Source organism: Betta splendens, chromosome 9, assembly GCF_900634795.4.
Source record: "Betta splendens chromosome 9, fBetSpl5.4, whole genome shotgun sequence".
Taxonomy (NCBI): Eukaryota; Metazoa; Chordata; class Actinopteri; order Anabantiformes; family Osphronemidae; genus Betta; species Betta splendens.
The window spans coordinates 630,341-648,580 of NC_040889.2; the positions used below are offsets into that span (position 1 = coordinate 630,341).

An 18,240-nucleotide genomic window follows, 5' to 3' on the forward strand; every position below is an offset into this window, starting at 1 on the left:
AAGTGGTTAAAATCTTTACCCAATACAGACATCATCGAAACATGTCCATCATGTTTTTAACTCAAAATGTTTTTCAAAGGGATAAACATGGGCGAACGCTGAGTCTAAACAGCACACACATTATTTTATTTAAAAATCCCCGCGATAAACTGCAAACGGCGACGCTGGCTCAGCAGATATTTCCGGGGCAGAAGGCGTATTTTATGGAAAGTTTTGAAGACGCCACCAGGCAGCCGCACGGGTATTTACTGGTTGACCTGACGGCCGACTGCCCAGACAAGTTTAGGCTGAGGACGGGTGTGCTGCCACACGAGCGCCTGCGTCTATCTACCCGGAAGACGCCATGTCTGAACGTATCAGGAGGAACCTCCCACTCCTGAAAGTACTGGTTTCCAGCCCACCGAGGCAGCGCCGAGCGCTATTGGCCGCCTGCTTGCCCAATCTGGTTAAAACCATCTGCGAGCTAGCATTTAACCTCCTCATAGGCAACATCGCGCTGTCCAGCAATCAGTACAACAAGCTGAAACGACAGCGACGCAGCCTCCGAATCCTGGCCGATAAACGCACCGCTTGGGTTTCTGTTTCCGCTGCTCACGGCCGCGCTACTGATCCTGGGTCAGCTGGTGAGCGGCCTGATACTGACCCCTTGCTAAGCGGTTTCAGATAGATGCTGGGATGGCCTCTAGATGGCCTCCAGAAAAATTTATCTGGTCTCCCAGCAACAGCCGGAGGGGGCGGCGGTGACATCAGAGACAGGGCAGAGGGCGACTTGGACGAGCAAATGAGAGTCGTTTTAGAGCAGAAAAATTTAGCCCCCGACGAAAAAATTTAAAAATACACTCTCCTGTTACATCGCTACTTTAATTTGGAAAAGCAAAAGAGGGCTGCCTCTCGCGAGATTGTGCTGTCTCTGCCAAAGGAGGCGGAGCCGGCTGACGGCTGACCCTTCTTTTGAAAACGAGGGTTAACGCCCATCACAACATCCCACACAATTTCATCAGTGGGTTTCTCGCGAGAGGATCCTCTCGCGAGAAACCCCTGACTCACATTGCCTGACTCACATTAGTCGTCCCCTGATGAAATTGTGTGGGATGTTGTGATGGGCGTTAACCCTCGTTTTCAAAAGAAGGCGGGTTACATTTTGGAAAAGATGGTGGCTTCCGGGGGCCCGGGGAGCTGGAACGTCTCGGGAGAGTTTGTCTTCAACGACAAGCCCGTGAAGGGCTCGCACATTATGGATCTGATTAAACATTTAAGCTCCACGCACAAAGGTTCTGACAAACTAGCGGGGTGGGACTCTTTTCTGCAAACCCTGTCCAGAATAAACATACCGCTATCCAGCGTTCCTAACAAACATGCCAGGTAGCTCCTGCACGAGTATAAGCGCGGGGGTGTCCTGGCCTCTAGTGTAAAGAGCGGCTCACCGCCCGACATTCCACTGGTGGGCCGACAGAAGAAAAAGAAACTATAGAGAAAAACAACTATAGACTAAGGTTATAACATCTCGAAAACATTTTTAGCGTGTACGTGTCTTGTTTTGCTAATAACTCTTCGATGCGATCCATACTAATTTTCTTGCCAGAATTCCGTTCTACAGCTCTGTGTAAAGGAGCCACACCACCATAACTGCCCGGATGAGAAGGGTTGTAATAAATTTTCTTCATCAGGTTTTCAAGTTTAGGAGGCATCTTCTCTCCTCGCCAAAAACCTCAACTCTGAACACCCAGCACGCTTTTTACGTTGTTATAAGGTTATTCAGTCGCTTCTGTAGTAATGAGTAGTCTTTTTTACAAATTCAGCGGAGGCCCGTGCAGCTTATCCCCGCTCTCCTCCTCCGGGGCGGGATGGAGGCCCACGCACCGCACCGGCGTGATCGATCCAGGGGACGCGGTTCCCACGTCCATCTCCTCCTCCTCGCTGTCATGAACGCTGCACCCGTCTGAGCCCAGTTCCATTGAGGGCCGGTCGCTGATCAGCGTTGATGTGGAAGCGGTGTCACCGTCGTCAGCCCCGTCGTAGCAGGCGCTATCCATCGACTGGGTCGGGGAAGGTGGAGGCGTGAGTTGCAGAGAAGCCATGCTTGCCCGGTTGCTTGCTTGGTTGATTGCTTGCTGAGGCCTGGAGCAGAGGGTCTCTATTTATCCTCGGAGATGAGAGGGGGAGGGGTTGGTGTGTCTAGGGGAAGAGGGCTTTTCTAACTACAATCAACTCCTTATAATCCTGGCTCATTCAAAACAACTGCGCAATCGAGGTTCCCCATTCACCAAATATTTTCAGCCGCTCTCTGCAGGATACATTCATAATTTGCTGCAAAACCCCACATCCGGTGTTGAAGCGGGCTACGAGCAGCCGACAGTCGGCGCCTCTGGGGGCGTGTATGCTCACTCTGTAGTATCAATGGTCGCTGGCGGAGCCGCTGGTTTCCCAGACAAACTTTAGTATTATTTTCGGGTCGGGGTCCTCCATGTCGAACACTCCCATAGCGTCGCTCAGACTCTGCTCCTCGGTATCCGGCACCGCTCGCATCCTCTTCTCAACGGGCTCATCTTCCTCGTCAGATTCATCCTCGTCCATTCTTTCAAAAAGCTCACTCAGATACCCCGCTACTATGCCGTGCAAAACACTCCAGTCATTTGCAGTGACGGGCATCGTTACAGTGTCGGGGGAGAAAACATCTCTGACTTTGAGCTGGTAAAGACGCAACTCCCCCGTGGGGTAGCAAAACACTGAGAGAGCGCGACGCTAGCTTAAGCTCGCCCTTGAGAGACGCGGGAAGTGCTCTCTGCACTCTGCACAACCGCAACTTTGTTATCTTAGGAGCTCCGCGCTGAAACCGATTCTCCACCGCAACCCCAATGTTCACGCTGCTGATGATGCTGTCAGAATCCTCTACCGCTGGAGAATCTGCCATTTTCCTGTTTTTCGCCCACACACGACAATTTCTGATCACTACAAAACCCCCTCATAGCAACGTCTTTAAAGCCGTACGCTCGAGGAGGCGGCTGATAGAGGACGTGTCACACAACAGTTGCATTCTGATGATCACAACGCCCATTTGACGCGGAGGATGGAAGATCAACGGACCTATGACTGTTAAAGAACAGGTGCACTTTGACACACGGGGTCAAAGAACAGGTGCACTCTGACATGGCAAGTTCAACGGTGAAAAGATCAAGTGCACTCTGACATTCAGGGTTTAAGATCAAGTGCACTCTGACATGGCAAGTTCAACGGTGAAAAGATCAAGTGACCATTGACCTAGAGCTGTCAAAACCTGAGTTGATCGAAAGTGGTCTTTATTATCTTTCACTTAATACTGATCAACCTTTGGCTGAAGGTGCTCCTCTGTCCAGCCAGCAGACTGTGGGGGGTGGGAGGTGTTGTCTAGGATAGAGAGGAGTTTGACCAGCATCCTCCTCTCAGCAACAGCACTTAGGGGGTCCAGCTCCACTCCCAGAGCGTAAAACACTACACTGGCCACCACAGACTCAGAACATCCTCAGCATGGTGCTGCAGATGTTAATTAAAGGGTATTTTCCAGTCCAGATTTCCCACAGTCTATCACCGCCTCATTAGTTTTGTTGTTTAGTTGAAGATGGTTCTGTCCACACCAGTCAACAAAGCCATGATGTCACCACCTTGGATACATCCTACATTTACAAAAAGATTTGTCAGAGAAGGCATGGAGACGACCGGAATCTGAGTTGTACCTGATGTCTGAGGTAAACACAGTTAAGAGGAAGGAAGACAGGACTGTCCCCTGTGGAGCACCTTTACTACAGTACATGATACAGACAAAGACATACGGTTCAATTTCAATACACATTTAATTTTATTTATATAGTGCCAAATCACAACAAGGTTATCTTAAGGCACCTTAAAAGGTAAAGTATAAGACCTTACGCAACTAAACCCAACAAATCCCACACACAGCAGGCTAATTTTTGAGCAACAGTAGAGAGGAAAAACTCCCTCCCTCAAAAAACCTCCAGCAGAACCAGGCTGAATTAGGGCTGCCATGAGGGCAGCCATCTGCCTCTACCGGTTGGGGTGAAGGGATAGACAGAGGGAAAAGCACAGCAACAACAACAAGCAACAACGGTAGAATGGTTGGACCAGAGACTGGTAACAGGCAGGATGGTTGGAACCCCAGCTGCCCATGATGGACACAAAGCCCTGAGTCAGATGATACCTGTAGGTGAGGACAGTAGGTGAGTGTGGAAGGAGATTGTAGAGAAAGAGACAAGGTTACTTAATATGAAAAAATGATGGGAGGTTAATAAATTGAAGAAATGGAAAGGAAAGGTGATGGAAGGAAACCGAGGAACTGAGTGTATAAATTAAGTTCCCCAAGCAGGCTATGTCTATAACAGTTAATAGTCTAATTAAGAGACAGGTTCCTGTGACTAGCAAAGATTGCCAGTGACCCAAACTATCTCTAAATATAAGCTTAATCAAAAAGGAAGGTTTTAAGCCTGATCTTAAAGGTGGAGAGTGTATTGGCTTCTCAAACCTGAAAGAGGGAGCTGGCTCCACAAGAGAGGAGCTTGGTAGCTAAAGACTCTGCCTCCCATTCTACATTTAAACACTCTAGAAATCATAAGTAGCCCAGAGCTGAGAACGAAGCGTTTTGCTGGAAGCATAAGGAATTATGAGGATCAGTTTCTCTCCATCGGTCAAAGAGAGGATGCTTCTAATTTTAGCTGTATTTCTATGATGAAGGTAGGTGGTTCTGGGGATTGGTATAATGTATGATGTAAAAGAGAGCTCCTGGTCAAAGAAGACCCCAAGGTTCCTCACAGTTGAATCTGAAGCTAATATTATGCCATTCAAAGTAACTATCTGACTCAGTAGTGTCTCTCTTTGGACTTTAGTTAAAGAAAGTTGAGCATATGGAGGATTTGTTGTTGAACATGAACAAACTGGATCCACCTGAGGACGGTCCCATGTCGCTCCTTTGGGGTGTGCCCCAGTGGTAATAGGCCCGGCCACCACCCCGGGCCTGGCTCCAGGGTGGGGCCCCCGGCTGCGCCATACCGGATGACGTCTCAGTCCTTGCTGGTCTTCCATTCATAGGGGGTTTGTGAACCCATCATCCACAGGAGGAGCCGTAGGGGACCAGTGTATAGTGGATTGGGCAGCAGTCGAAGGCGGGAGCCTAGGTGACCCAATCCCTGGATAACCAATCTGGCTATTGGGACATGGAATGGTATGTCACTGAGGGGGAAGAAGCCTGAGCTTGTGCAGGAGGTCGAGCGGTACCGGCTAGAAATAGTCAGGCTCACCCCCATACATAGCCTGGGCTCTGGAACCCAACTCCTTGAGAGGAGCTGGACCTTATTTTATTCTGGAGTTGCCTGTGGCGAGAGGCGGCGGGCTGGGGTGGGCTTGCTCATAGCTCCCCAGCTTAGCCGCCATGTGTTGGAGTTTTCCCCCATGGACGAAAGGGTTGCTTCCCTGCGCTTTCGGGTGGGGGATAGGTCAAACGGGCTTACGGCCTTCTTGGGGTCTCTGAAGGGAGTGTTGGAAAACCCCTCCAACTGGGGACCCCATCAGTCTTCTGCAAGATTTCAATGCACACGTGGGCAAGAGGAACGGCCTCCCTCATCTGAACCCAAATGGTGTTATGTTATTGGACTTCTGTTCTAGGCACAGTTTGGCCATAACAAACACCATGTTCAAAAATAAAGGTGTCCATCAGTGCACATGGCACCAGGACATCCTAGGCCGGAGGTCGATGATAGACTTTGTTGTTGTTTCACCTGAGCTTCAGCCATATGTTTTCGACACTCAGGTGAAGAGAGGTGCTGAACTGTCACTGACAGCTGATCACCAGCTGGTGAGTTGAGGCTGGAATGACTTGGCAGACCCAAATGTATGTGAGGGTCTGATGGGAACGTCTTGCCGAACCCTCTGTCAGAGAGATCCTTAATTCACATCTCTGGGAGAGGTGGACTCGCCCATCACCCAGGCTGAGGTCACTGAGGTAGTTTGTAAGCTTATCGGTGGCAGGGCAGCGGGGGTTGATGAGATCCGTCCTGAGTACAAGTCTCTGGGTGTCGTGGGCTGTCTTGGGTGATATGCCTCTGCAACATCACGTGGATGAGGGGGACAATTCCTCTGGACTGGACAACTGGGGTGGTTGTCCCTATTCACAAAAAGGGGGACAAGAGAGTGTGTTCCAACTATAGGTGGATCACACTTCTCAGCTTCAGCTGGCTTCATCGGGCCAGGACCTTCAGCGTGCCCAGGTGGGGTTTGCAGCTGAGTGTGAAGCGGCTGAAATGAGAATCAGTTCCTCCAAATCTAAGGCCATGGTTCTCAACCGGAAAAAGGTGGTTTCCTCTCTCCAGGTTGGAGGAGAGTTCCTGCCCCAAGAGGAGGAGTTTAAGTATCTTGGGGTCTTGTTCACGAGTGAGGGAAGGAAGGAGTGTGAGTTTGACAGACGGATCGGTGCGGCGGCTGCAGTAATGTGGTCGGTGTACCAGTTCATTGTGGTGAAGAGGGAGCTGAGCTGAAAGGCAAAGCTCTCAATTTACCGGTCAATCTATGTTCCTACCCTCACCTTTGGTCATGAGCTTTGGGTCCTGTGCTTTAAGCTGCAAATCTCTGAGTTATACCATGGAGCTTGTTGGGAAACTTAGTCGATACTTCATCAAAATGATGTCAGGAATCAGGCATTTGAAACATTTACTACTTTTTGAACGGCAACCAAAGAGTTACATTACTTTACTCGCAAACTCTAACAATCTTCTTCTCGGTTACTTTGCATTTATTTCCACTACCTTCGTCTGCATGAACCACCACTGCTGCCTAGTGACCCATTCAGTAATTATGCCTAAACTAAACTCTTTTGAGTTTTAGAGTCTGGGTGAGAAAGGCTCAGGGTGAGGCTCTCAAATAAATTAGAACTATGTTTAGAGGTAATAAGTAAATCTGAGTTATAAATTGCTGATACTCCTCCACCTCGACCTGTACCTTTAGCAACATGATAGTTGATGTGGCGCATTGGAGTCAACTCATTTAAACTAACATATTCAGCCTGCTGCAACCAGGTTTTAGTGAGACAAAACAAATCTGTGTGATGGTCACTTATCAAGTCATTTAATGACGAGACATCTGATATTTAATAAACCATACTTTATTAACTTACTGTTGCATTGTTCTGTAACTGAACTGCTCCAATTAGCCACAAAGCCCATATCATTTTCTGCACACTACCTAGACAACCAGCAGCGACAGCTGGCTATACATTTCATCGCTGGTCAGTTCTGCAGGCGGATGTACGGGGGTTGGTGTCCACGAAATTGATTTCAAACACAGAGATTCAGGTTATTGTCATCTTCATGTTACACACAGTGCAACAACCACCAGTACTTAATGTAACAGGGGAATGTAACGTAACAGATTATTGGACTGGAAAACCTTGCTGTTGGTATTGTGACTATTTCTGCAATTATGAAATTTATTTTCGCTTCTTTATTTGTCACTATATCTCTATCACTATATCACTTTAGAAACTCAAAAGAAGAAGGACTTTGAGGCTACATTCCTGTCAGCAATGTGACCAAGCCTTCACCAGATCATCAGAGCTAAAGAAACATGAGAAGATTCACTCTGGAGCAAAACCATACAGCTGTGACCAGTGTGGCAAAACCTTTACTGCAAGAAGTGGCCGAAAGACCCATCACAAAATCCATACAGGAAAAAGACTGTACACCTGCAATGAATGTGGAGCAGCTGTCCACAGGTCAAAGGATTTGAAGATCCACTGTAATGATCACACTAGGGAGAAACATCACTCATGTGCAGAGTGTGGAAGAGCATTTCCCCATCTTAGTGCTTTACTGAGACACCAACGTGTTCACAGTGGAGAGAAACCTCATTCATGTGAACAGTGTAGTAAATCATTCTCTCTTCTCAGCAACTTAGTGGCACACCAACGTATTCACACGGGAGAGAAACCTCACTCATGTAAATTCTGTGGTAAATTGTTCTCTCAGCTTGGTCACTTACAGAGACACCATCGTGTTCACACTGGAGAGAAACCTCACTCATGTCAACAGTGTGGTAAATCGTTCTCTGAGGTTAGTCACTTACTGAGACACCAACACGTTCACACTGGAGAGAAACCTCACTCTTGTGCACAGTGTGGTAAGGGATTCTCTCTCCTCAGTAATTTAATAACACACCAACGTATTCACACTGGAGAAAAACCTCACTGTTGTAAACTTTGTGGAATATCTTTCTCGGACCACAGTAGCTTACTGAGACACAAACGTGTTCACACTGGAGAGAAACCTCACTCGTGTGTGCAGTGTGGTGTATCATTTGCTCAGCTCAGTCACTTATTGAGACACCAACTTATTCACACTGGAGAGAAACATCACTTATGTTCACAGTGTGGAAAATCATTCTCTCACAGATGTAGTTTGCTGACACACCAACGTGTTCACACTGGAGAGAAACCTCACTTTTGTCAACAGTGTGGTAGAGCGGATTCTGATCTAAGTAACTTACTGTCACACCAACAGAGACACACTGGAGAGAAACCTCACTTCTGTGAAAAGTGTGGAAAACTGTTCTCTCAGCTCAGTGGTTTAGTGTCACACCAACGTGTTCACACTGGGGAGAAGCCTTATTGGTGTGAACAGTGTAATAAAAAGTTCTCTGAACTGAGTAATTTACTTAGACACCAACGTGTTCACACCAGAGAGACTCTCAAGTCATGTAAACTGTCGAAAAGCACTCTCTTAACTCCGTAGGTTACTGACACGCTAACATAGTTACATTGGAGAGAAAACTATCTAGTGTGATGAGTGTGGAACCAAATTCACTTCTTCTTCCAAGCTAAATGAATATCCATGTATTTACACTAGAGAAAGACCAAATTCATATTGAAGCTGTTGAAACCTAACAAAGTACCAGCAAATTCACACAAGTCTTTGCATCATCCCGAAACATCAGACGTCACAGAACATCAGGATTAGGGTGGACAGAAGTCTTACCAACAGTCTCTCTCTCTCTCTCTCTCTCTCTCTCTCTCTCTCTCTCTCTCTCTCTCTCTCTCTCTCTCTCTCTCTCTCTCCATCCATCCATCCATCCATCCATCCATCCATCCATCCATCCATTTTTCTCCTAATTGTTAATAAAAATGACCTGATATTGATTTAATGACCAGATGACATTACTTTTGACTTGCGGTTTAACAGAAGTAAAGTGGTTTACCTATCGCTCCCTCTACATTAATACAGGTTTTGTATAGAACATCCGTATGGTTCTGTCAAAGACATTTGCTATATTCTGTCAATCTGATGTATTTCAGCAGTTGCTACTGACTCAAAGTCATGTATCAAAATATGAACAAGAAGAGTCCTGCACATTAAAATCATTGTAATAGAAATTTTACATTTATAATGAGTTACTTTAAAATATTTATTATTTTATATACTCAGCATAATTATATACTGTATGCTTTACTGTGCATGCCCATCCATAAGTAATATATGAAATACATCAGTTTTCACCTTTGCATTTGACAGAGAGACAGCTGCTTAGGTTTCCTGTTATCTCTACACTTGGACATACAGTATTTTGTCTGTGGGTGAAAAGCAGGCAGTCGTTTGTTAAATGTACTTTAAATACGATGCTAAGGTTCCTGTTCTCTCTGAAGAATGCATAGCTGAGCCCAAATAGAAATGTCAGCAGTTTAGCCTATACAGTAGATAGTAAACGTAACCCTGTTGGGAGATGTTTAGGTAAAGCACAGAATGGGCATGCGCGTAGTGCTAGGAGCAGAGACATACATTTCAAAGCATCCTCGATGAACACTATGTGTGTGCATTAACTTTGCTTCTCCTCCCTGTAACTGCAGAAATAATGTTGATAAAGACAACTTTTTGAATTCTACTCTTTTCAATGATCAGAGGCTCTGTGCTATTTTTTCCATAACAATCAGCAGCAGCAGCAGCAGCATCACTGGAGTGATGCGTCTCCACTGTTAAGTAGTGTCCTCATGACGAATTAAATATTGTTTTCATGTTTTATTTCATTATTACTATTATGCAAACAGGTGTCCCCTATACATGTTTATGGTGAAAATGTGTTGTCTCTGTTCGAATACATTTACAGTGTGATTAAAACAAAAACAAAAGTGTGTTGAAAGAGTGTGTGAGAGTTGAATACTTAACTTAATTAATTACTTAATTAACTTTTAAACCTGATATCTTACTATAGATTTATACTTATTATGACATATCTTGGCTTGGTGGTTCGGTTGGTCTTGTAGATGATGCTGCAGGTTCTCTGCATACAATTTTAGGCCTTGTGGCTCCTCCTCTGAAGAACTCTATGGTATAATTCAGAGATCTGCAGCCTAAAGCACATGACCCCACAACTACTGTAGAAAGGCAGTCGTGTTCCAACAAAAAAAATGTAAACTGCATAGCATGAAAGGACAGTTTGATAAAAAAACAAAACTTTGTGTTAGAAGTGCGGATATGGCAGACCCACGTGCACAGCTCGGAGGCAGTGAGATAATAGAGAATCAGGTTTAATCGTAGAACCTTAGTCAGTACACAAGCAGGGTTCATCACACAGGTAAGTGTTTGGCAGAGCCACAGGTAGTTAGCAGGCTAAGGCAGTGTTCACAGTTCTTTCAGGTCGGCAACAGATCAGTCAGGCTCAGCTAAGGTACAGGTAAAGACGTTTCACAAAAGGCTCAGTAAATGAGTACTGGTGACTAAATACACTGATTGATTATGTGATGAGGAACAGGTGGGTGGTCAGGTGATGCATAGTAAAGGTGACATGGAGCATAGAGAAACAAAAACCAGAAATGACTACAAAATAAAGCCGAAAATAAAGCTGAACAGAAACTCAAAATATGACTATTTGTGCTTTCAAATACCATTCAAATACCACAGTAATAATACAGCAATACAGCATCATAAAATAGTTAAAACCTAAAAGCCTGTCAAATAAGTGTGTCTTTAGCTGTTTTTTAAAAACCATCAACATTGCGTCATGCGTGCTGACAGGGTCAAGGCATTCTACAGTCTAGAAGCTACAACCTGAAACAACAGATACCCCCAAGTCTTTAGCTGGGTTTTAGGGACCATCAGGAGGAACTGTCACTTGAGTACGATTCTCAGATCAGGATTGAAGTTTGCAAATATGTGTGTGCATTTCTGAAAACAATTTGTACAAACAGCAAAACACTTACTAAACCTGTAAGTTGCTCAAAATCTTTAGTTCATCTCTCAAATCTAAGTTTTTATGTCACTGAACATGTCAGTGCCATCAGAAAGCCAAGTCAAGTCCTTGTGTCATTGTCAACAAACAAGACAGTCAAATTACTTAGTCATGTTGTCAATATAACTGTGTACTTTAGAGGGAGGTTTTTAATAATAAACCATGGCTACAGTTTGGATGACAATTACTGTAAAATGTAAGTTACACCTTTTTGTTTGATTGGAAGAGACTGGACAATACAAGACCCAAGGTGTAGACCTCTTTGCACAGTCTACACCTTGGGTCTTGTCTGGTGTGGTAGATCTGGGCCTCTATGGCTCTGGTGCTCAGGGCCTGCTCCTGCGCAGCCAGGATCAGTGCCTCTGTGCTGTCCTTCAGCCCAGGCCTTTCATTCATTTCTCATTAACCATCAACTGGCAAGTATATATATATATAAAACAAAAAAAACCCCTTCTCACCCTCCACGGGTGGTCTCATCCACTTTCCAAGCTCGGGTCCTCTACCAGAGGCTAGGGAGCTTGAGGGTTCTGCGCAGTATCCTTGCTGTTCCTAGGACTGCACTTTTCTGGACAGAGATGTTGGATGTATTTCCAGGGATCTGTTGTGGCCACTCCCCCAGTTTGGGGGTCACTGCCCCCGGTGCTCCGATCACCACACTGTGGCCTTCACCTTCCAAGCCTTCTCCAGTTCTTCTCTGAGCCCTTGGTATTTCTCTAGTTTCTCATGTTCCTTTTTCCTGATGTTGAAAATGGGGTGAAAATTTCTCCATGTACTTGGAGTCACCCTCCATGGTGGCAGGTTTGCTTTTCCCGTTACCCATCCTGAATAATCTTTTTGACATTCAAGTGTAAACTCTTTTTGGTCAGGATCAACGATCGGTCACAATGTCTGCAGGGATCATCGACTACACCAGGCTTCTACAGAAACTAGTTTTCTGCGGGTGTAGCTGTCCTAACAAACCAACCTCAAACTTTGATCCAAACCCACGTTGAACAAACAAGACAAACAGGACAATCCCTTCGACTCCCACTAAGGAGTTAAATGCGCTTAGGGACAATGGTCAAGCGTAGAGTTTGCATTAGCACCGTTAGGTTTCCACTCTACATAGACCCATTCATACAATCATTCACACGTTTTGTTAACGTTTTAACAAGTACGCTGGAATTACGGCTCCAGTCAACCCAGTCGATCCAATACGACTCTGGAATAGTCGATCCAACACGACTCTGGAATTACGATAATAGTCAACCCCTACTTATTTATCCTGGAATTCCGGGCCCAGTCAACCCCAATCATGGCATTATGGACACTCACTTATTGTTGCTGTATTGCTCGTCTCTTGAAACTCGTCATTAACGCCGTTGGAGGAAAAATCAGGATCTATGTCACCGACCCAGCGACGAATTCACGCCCCAGGATTTTGTGTCGGACAAGTAGACATCCGGCTGCCGGCTGGCTTCGGTGTTCCATCACCCTCCTCCCACAACATGGACTGTTGAGATCCGGCTCAAAGGACCAAATTATGTTGGGTCTGAAAATATCACAACAGCACTGATACACATAGAGACGAGAACAATATAGCACACTGAGAGCCAACCAGAGATTTTACTTGCCCAAGGGGAGCTTGCCTGAGATCTTAGCGTTGTAAGCGCTTCACTCAGAGACCAACCAACTCCAACGAACTTCCTCAAAGCACAACATTTTATTAAAGCTTGTACACGCCTTCATCATCACATCATCACATCATTGCTGAACATGCGGAAACACACACATTAGGCATAGCAGTACTCCTCCAACCCCTCTTGTGGTTTTGAACCCCTACGCCTGCGTAGGAGCACAGAGGTAATGGCAAATGTGACAAAATTGTTCTTCGTACATGACAATACTTAAAAACCTGTGGTTAGAAGTCTGTGCACCTGTCAATGGGGTTATAAGGCACAGCAAATGCAAACCATAAATGGAAAATGTAAAAAGGTAAATGATACATATAAATGATTAGATGAATATAATAAATGAGATGAATAATAGATGAAAATATATTTTCTCCAACAAGTCTGTATCTGGAAGTCCCACAGGATCTTGGCTCGCTCGTTCTCCACCACCTTGGGAGGTGTTTCCCACTTTGACCTCTCTCCAGTCCATACTCTGCGCAGATGTTCCTGTATACTATGCCAGCTACTTGGTTATAGCATTCCATGTATGCTCTCCCTGCCAGCATCTTACACCCTGCAGTTATTTGCTGGACCATCTCAGGGGCCTCTTTGCACAGTCTACACCTTGGGCCTTGTCTGGTGTGGTAGATCTGGGCCTCTATGGCTCTGGTGCTCAGGGCCTGCTCCTGTGCAGCCAGGATGAGAACCTCTGTGCTGTCCTTCAGCCCGGCCCCTTCAAGCCATTGGTAGGATTTGTTGAGATCAGCCACTGATCAGTGGTAAATCTCAAGTAAGGGCTTGTCCTCCCCTGATGGTCCCTCTTCCAGCATCTCATCCTCTGTTCTCCACTGCCTGAGACATTCACTCAGCACCTCATCTGTCGGGGCCTTATACCTGATGTACTTATGGATCTTGGATGTTTTATCTTGGATAAGGGCTCTCACGCTCACTAGTCCTCGGCCTCCTTCCTTGCGGCTAGCGTACAGAACCCTCCATGGATGGTGAGGAGCTTTCGTGTCTTAACATCTGTGGTCTGTATCTCTTCCTTTGGCCACCTTATTATTTCCGCAGGGTAACTGATCACTGGCAGGGCGTGGCTGTTTACTGCCCGAGATTTGTTCTTTCCATTGAGCTGGCTTCTTAGGACTTGCCTTACTCGTTGGAGGTATTCAACTGTTGCTGCTTTCTTTGTTGCCTGTTCAAGGTTGCCATTCGCCTGTGGTATTCCAAGGTACTTGTAACTGTCCTCAATGTCTGCTATTGTTCCTTCTGGGAGTGAGACCCCTTCTGTGTGGATTACCTTGCGTCTCTTTGTCACCATCCTCCCACATTTCTCGAGCCCGAATGACATCCCGATGTCCGAGCTGTAGATCCTGGTGGTGTGGATCAGCGAATCGATGTCTCGCTCACTCTTGGCGTACAGCTTAATGTCATCCATGTAGAGGAGGTGACTTATGGTGGCCCCGTTTTGGAGTCGGTATCCATAGCCAGTCTTGTTTATTATTTGGCTGAGGGGGTTCAGACCTGTCACGAACGGCAAATAAAGGACCCAAATGCACAGCGCCAGGACACGATGCAGATGATGAAAAAGGTGGGTTTATTCCAGAAACGAAGTCACAAGGCAGTCCAGGTCATACACAGGTTAACAGTCTTTCAGCACACAAGGCGACTAGCTTCTCGGGTCCGGTAACAGGCAGGGGTCAATACGGGAAAAGGCTCAGATCTCAGAACCCAAATCGGCAGGCTTAGACAGGTCATAAAACAGGCAGTGGTCAATAACGGAACGAAGACTTACAGGATCGGTAAGGAGCCGCGGGAACGTGAGAGTCAGGAATCAGTAAACAACGATCTGGCAGAGAACCGATGTGACAGGTGGTGGTTAAATACACGGAGAAGATCACTGATACAAAACAGGTGAGTGTAATGAGGACCGGGAGTGAAGCGGGAACGGCTGTGGTGTGATGAGAAACGGAAGTGCTTACAAAATAAAACCGGAAACTGGGATCAAAAACAGAAGAGTCCTTTCAAAATAAAACCAAGAACGAAAACCTGACAAGACCTATGCAGAACAGCAGTGGGGACAGTGCATCTCCTTGGTATATGCCACATTTGATGGACATACATTGCGGGGGGACGGCACGATAAGCACTGCTGATGGTGGTGTAGCAGTGGTCCAGTACCTTTCCCTCTCTGGTCGGACATTTGATGAACTGTTTGTATTTGGGGAGTTCAGATGAGAGGTTGGCTTTATTAAAGCCTCCCAGGACAATGACCAAGGCATCGGGGTTTGTCCGTTTTACGCTCAGAGTGTCCTTAGCCAGCGCTCGCTGGGCAGCGCACATGTCGCCCTGTGGTGGGAAGTACTGTAAACGCCAACGAGGAAGAATGAGGAGAACTTACAAGGGGAGTAGAAGGGCTTGCAGTTGATGGTGAAAGTCTCTTTCTTTTGAGCAGCACAATCAGTTAGTCCATTTTATTGCAAAGTGAGCGCACATGGGAGAGGAATATCCCGGGCAGCGGAGTGCGCTGGCAGAGACGCACTAGCTCACGTGAACGCGCCTCTCCTGTGGCACTTCACTTTCTTACGTGCCTGCTGGGTCAGAATCACCAGTAAATCCACGGTTGAAGCGAGAAATGTTGAGAATAAGTCCAGGGGGGTTGTAGCTCTGATGTTCATGAGCTCATCTCTGGAGAAAGAGCTTCCAAAACTGCGGCAAGAGACCGAATTAAAACATAAAGTAGAGCGCACCAAACACAGAGGCAGCCGTCCGTGGCGCCATCTTGAAGAACTATGTAATATGTAATGCAGTTGTTAGACAGACTTGGATTTCAGTGCAGAATCTTGGTGCTTCCCGCTGATCAACACCGTCTACAAGGAGACAGACACCCAGTGTTGCTGCAGAATCTTTCAAGATGTCACCGATACCAAAGACACGGGCAGAAAGCTTGGTCTGCAAAATCGTGATCGTTTATTTAGTTTGCAGCATTCACTTTCTACCGTCAGCTGAGACCTGTACCACTCTGACTCTGCTTCGCTTCACCCACAGTTTACTTTACAGTCGGTAAAGGAGAAGACGCTCCTAATCGTTCACAAAGAAACACGAGCTTATGCCTTCTAATCATCAGAGGATTACAGTTGACCCACCTCAAGTTCTCCTGCCTCAAGTCATGTTCCAGTTCATGTTCCTGCCTCTCAGTTTGTCTCAGCATGCTCCCTCCACAGAAACCATTGCATCTCAGCCTGCACCCACCACTGGTTCCCTGGCCACGCCTGACCTCTGCTGCTGCACCATTTCCCTGGCCACGCCCAACCCTTACTACTGCACGGGTTCCTTGGGCACGCCTGACCCCTGGTGCTACACCATCTTGCCCAGCTCAAGCTCCCATGCAGCCACTGTGTCCAGCTCAAGCTTCCGTGCAGCCATTTTGTCCAGCTCAAGCTTCCGTGCAGCCATTTTGTCCAGCTCAAGCTCCTGTGCCGCCATCTTGTCCGAACTCTGTACTTGGCTCTAGCACCAGTCCTGTAACCACATCTGTTTCCAGCCCTAGCCCTGTTGCAGCATTCAGTTCATTCCAAGCACCAGCTCAGCCACGTCTTGCTCCAGCTCAACCACGTCTCGCTCCAGCTCAGCCACCTCTTGCTCCAGCTCAGCCACGTCTCGTTTCAGCGTCGGTTCCGTCGAGCTCAGCTGCCGCCCAGCCAAGCCAGGTCTAGATTCGTGCCCATGTTGGCCTTGAAGAAGAAGCCATTCCAGTTCCTGTCGGCCCAGAGGAGGCCGCTTTTGCCCTTGTCAGCCCTGATGAGGTGGTGATGATGGTTCCCGGAGGAGCATGTTTGCTCTCACCCCTGATGGTCCAAGGGATCCTGCGCCGACTTCTGTCTCTGGGGATCTGGAGATAACCGCTTCAGCCTCGGTTCCTGTGTACTCTGTTTTTGGGGCTCCTGGCGGTCCAGCACCGACCACATCTCTCTCAATTCCTGGTGGTCCGGCACCGACCACACCGGCCTCAGTTCCTGGTGGTCCGGTGTTGACCACGTCTGCCTCAGTTACTGGTGGTTCAGCGTTGGTGGACCAGGTCTGTCCCGGCTCTGGACAATCCAGCAAAGACCAGTCTGCTCTGGGTTCATCTCTGGTTCTGGTTCTGGCTCCGGCATCTTGTCTGTTTTCATCCCAGGCTCGTCTCTCATCTGTGACTCCAGCTCCTTGGACTTTGTGCCACTCCCTCTGGTCATGGACTCATGTTTGGACTATTGTTTTGTGTTATTTTGTTTTTGTTTTCTGGCCGGCCTGGTTGTCCCTTCGCCCACCCTGTTTGTGTTTTTGTGGTGTTTTAGGCGCCTGGGAATTCGTCTACGATTCCCAAAAAACATGAATTTATTTTTTTTTCAAAATTCAGGGATAGTATATACAGTAACTATCACACCATTTCTTTATCTTCTCAAGTTCCTGTGAAACCGGTCCAAAGTGTTGCTGTGAATTTTTACCTGATACCAATACAGTAATGTCATCAGCGAATAAAACTAAGTTTCACTAATTCAGAAACATTGCATATGTCTTTAATGTATAGTATAAACAATTTAGGTCTTGAACCTAAACTGAACCCTGTGGCACTTCACATGCAATGTCTAACTCGATTGATATTCACCCAACTACACAAATTGCTTATTTGCTAAATTACTTCTGATCCATCCATTGTCTATTAATAATTTGTGATTTTTAGGTCAATAAATATTCCCATTGTGTATTTCTTCTAATCTATAGTAGTTGTAATGGTGGTGAAAATTTCCCATAAAGAGGCAGATGAGAGTTATCTTTTGTGTGATTTATTATAAAAATAAATCCATGAAAAACATGGATGTTGATCGTGCACATCAACAACCCAAAAAACAGCTGGGGAGATCAGTGCATACACCACAAAGGTGTGATGCAAAGAGCCCACAATCCCCAAGTTGCTTCTGCCTTTTAACCTCTCTGGCCGACTACGGTGGAATGTCTGTGTAGCCCAATCAGACTGCATGCACCATCTCATCCCTGTCGCCGTGTGTGTGGAGATGTTTACAATCTCATACCTGCATCACTGGCGTCTGACTATCAGAGAGGAAGGAGCGCTAAGTCTCAACAGACAGAGAGACACAACTCCCCGGCCTTGGGTTTGGGAGCTAGAGTCTGTCAGGCTTGTGTAGCGATCGGACCCACATGCACAGTGCAGACACACAAAGAAGGTTGTAGAATTCACAGTCTTTAATCCACAATTGTTATCACAGACGGTCCAGATCATACACAGGAAATCTCAAACGACAAGTACAGGAGGAACAGGCTGAATCGGCTCCGGG

At 46.6% G+C, this 18,240-nt stretch overlaps 2 protein-coding genes across 5 annotated transcripts in view; both read left to right on the top strand.

Annotated features, from left to right (window-relative positions):
- Positions 1 to 18,240, top strand: part of LOC129604569 (uncharacterized) — a 239,458-nt gene that overhangs the window by 213,993 nt on the left and 7,225 nt on the right. The gene's annotated exons all lie outside the window — the stretch shown is intronic.
- The window catches only part of LOC114850794 (zinc finger protein OZF-like), a 46,885-nt gene that overhangs the window by 13,860 nt on the left and 14,785 nt on the right, over positions 1 to 18,240 (top strand). For 2 of the 3 annotated variants that reach the window (XM_055511485.1, XM_029142386.2), the window contains one exon: positions 7,518 to 10,164. The exons of the other annotated variant lie outside the window; for it this stretch is intronic. In XM_055511485.1, the coding sequence (XP_055367460.1) occupies positions 7,518 to 8,765 (1,248 nt within the window). In that variant the 3' untranslated portion in view covers positions 8,766 to 10,164. Of the gene's footprint in view, positions 1 to 7,517; positions 10,165 to 18,240 lie in introns of those variants that run through there. 3 annotated transcript variants of the gene reach the window in all.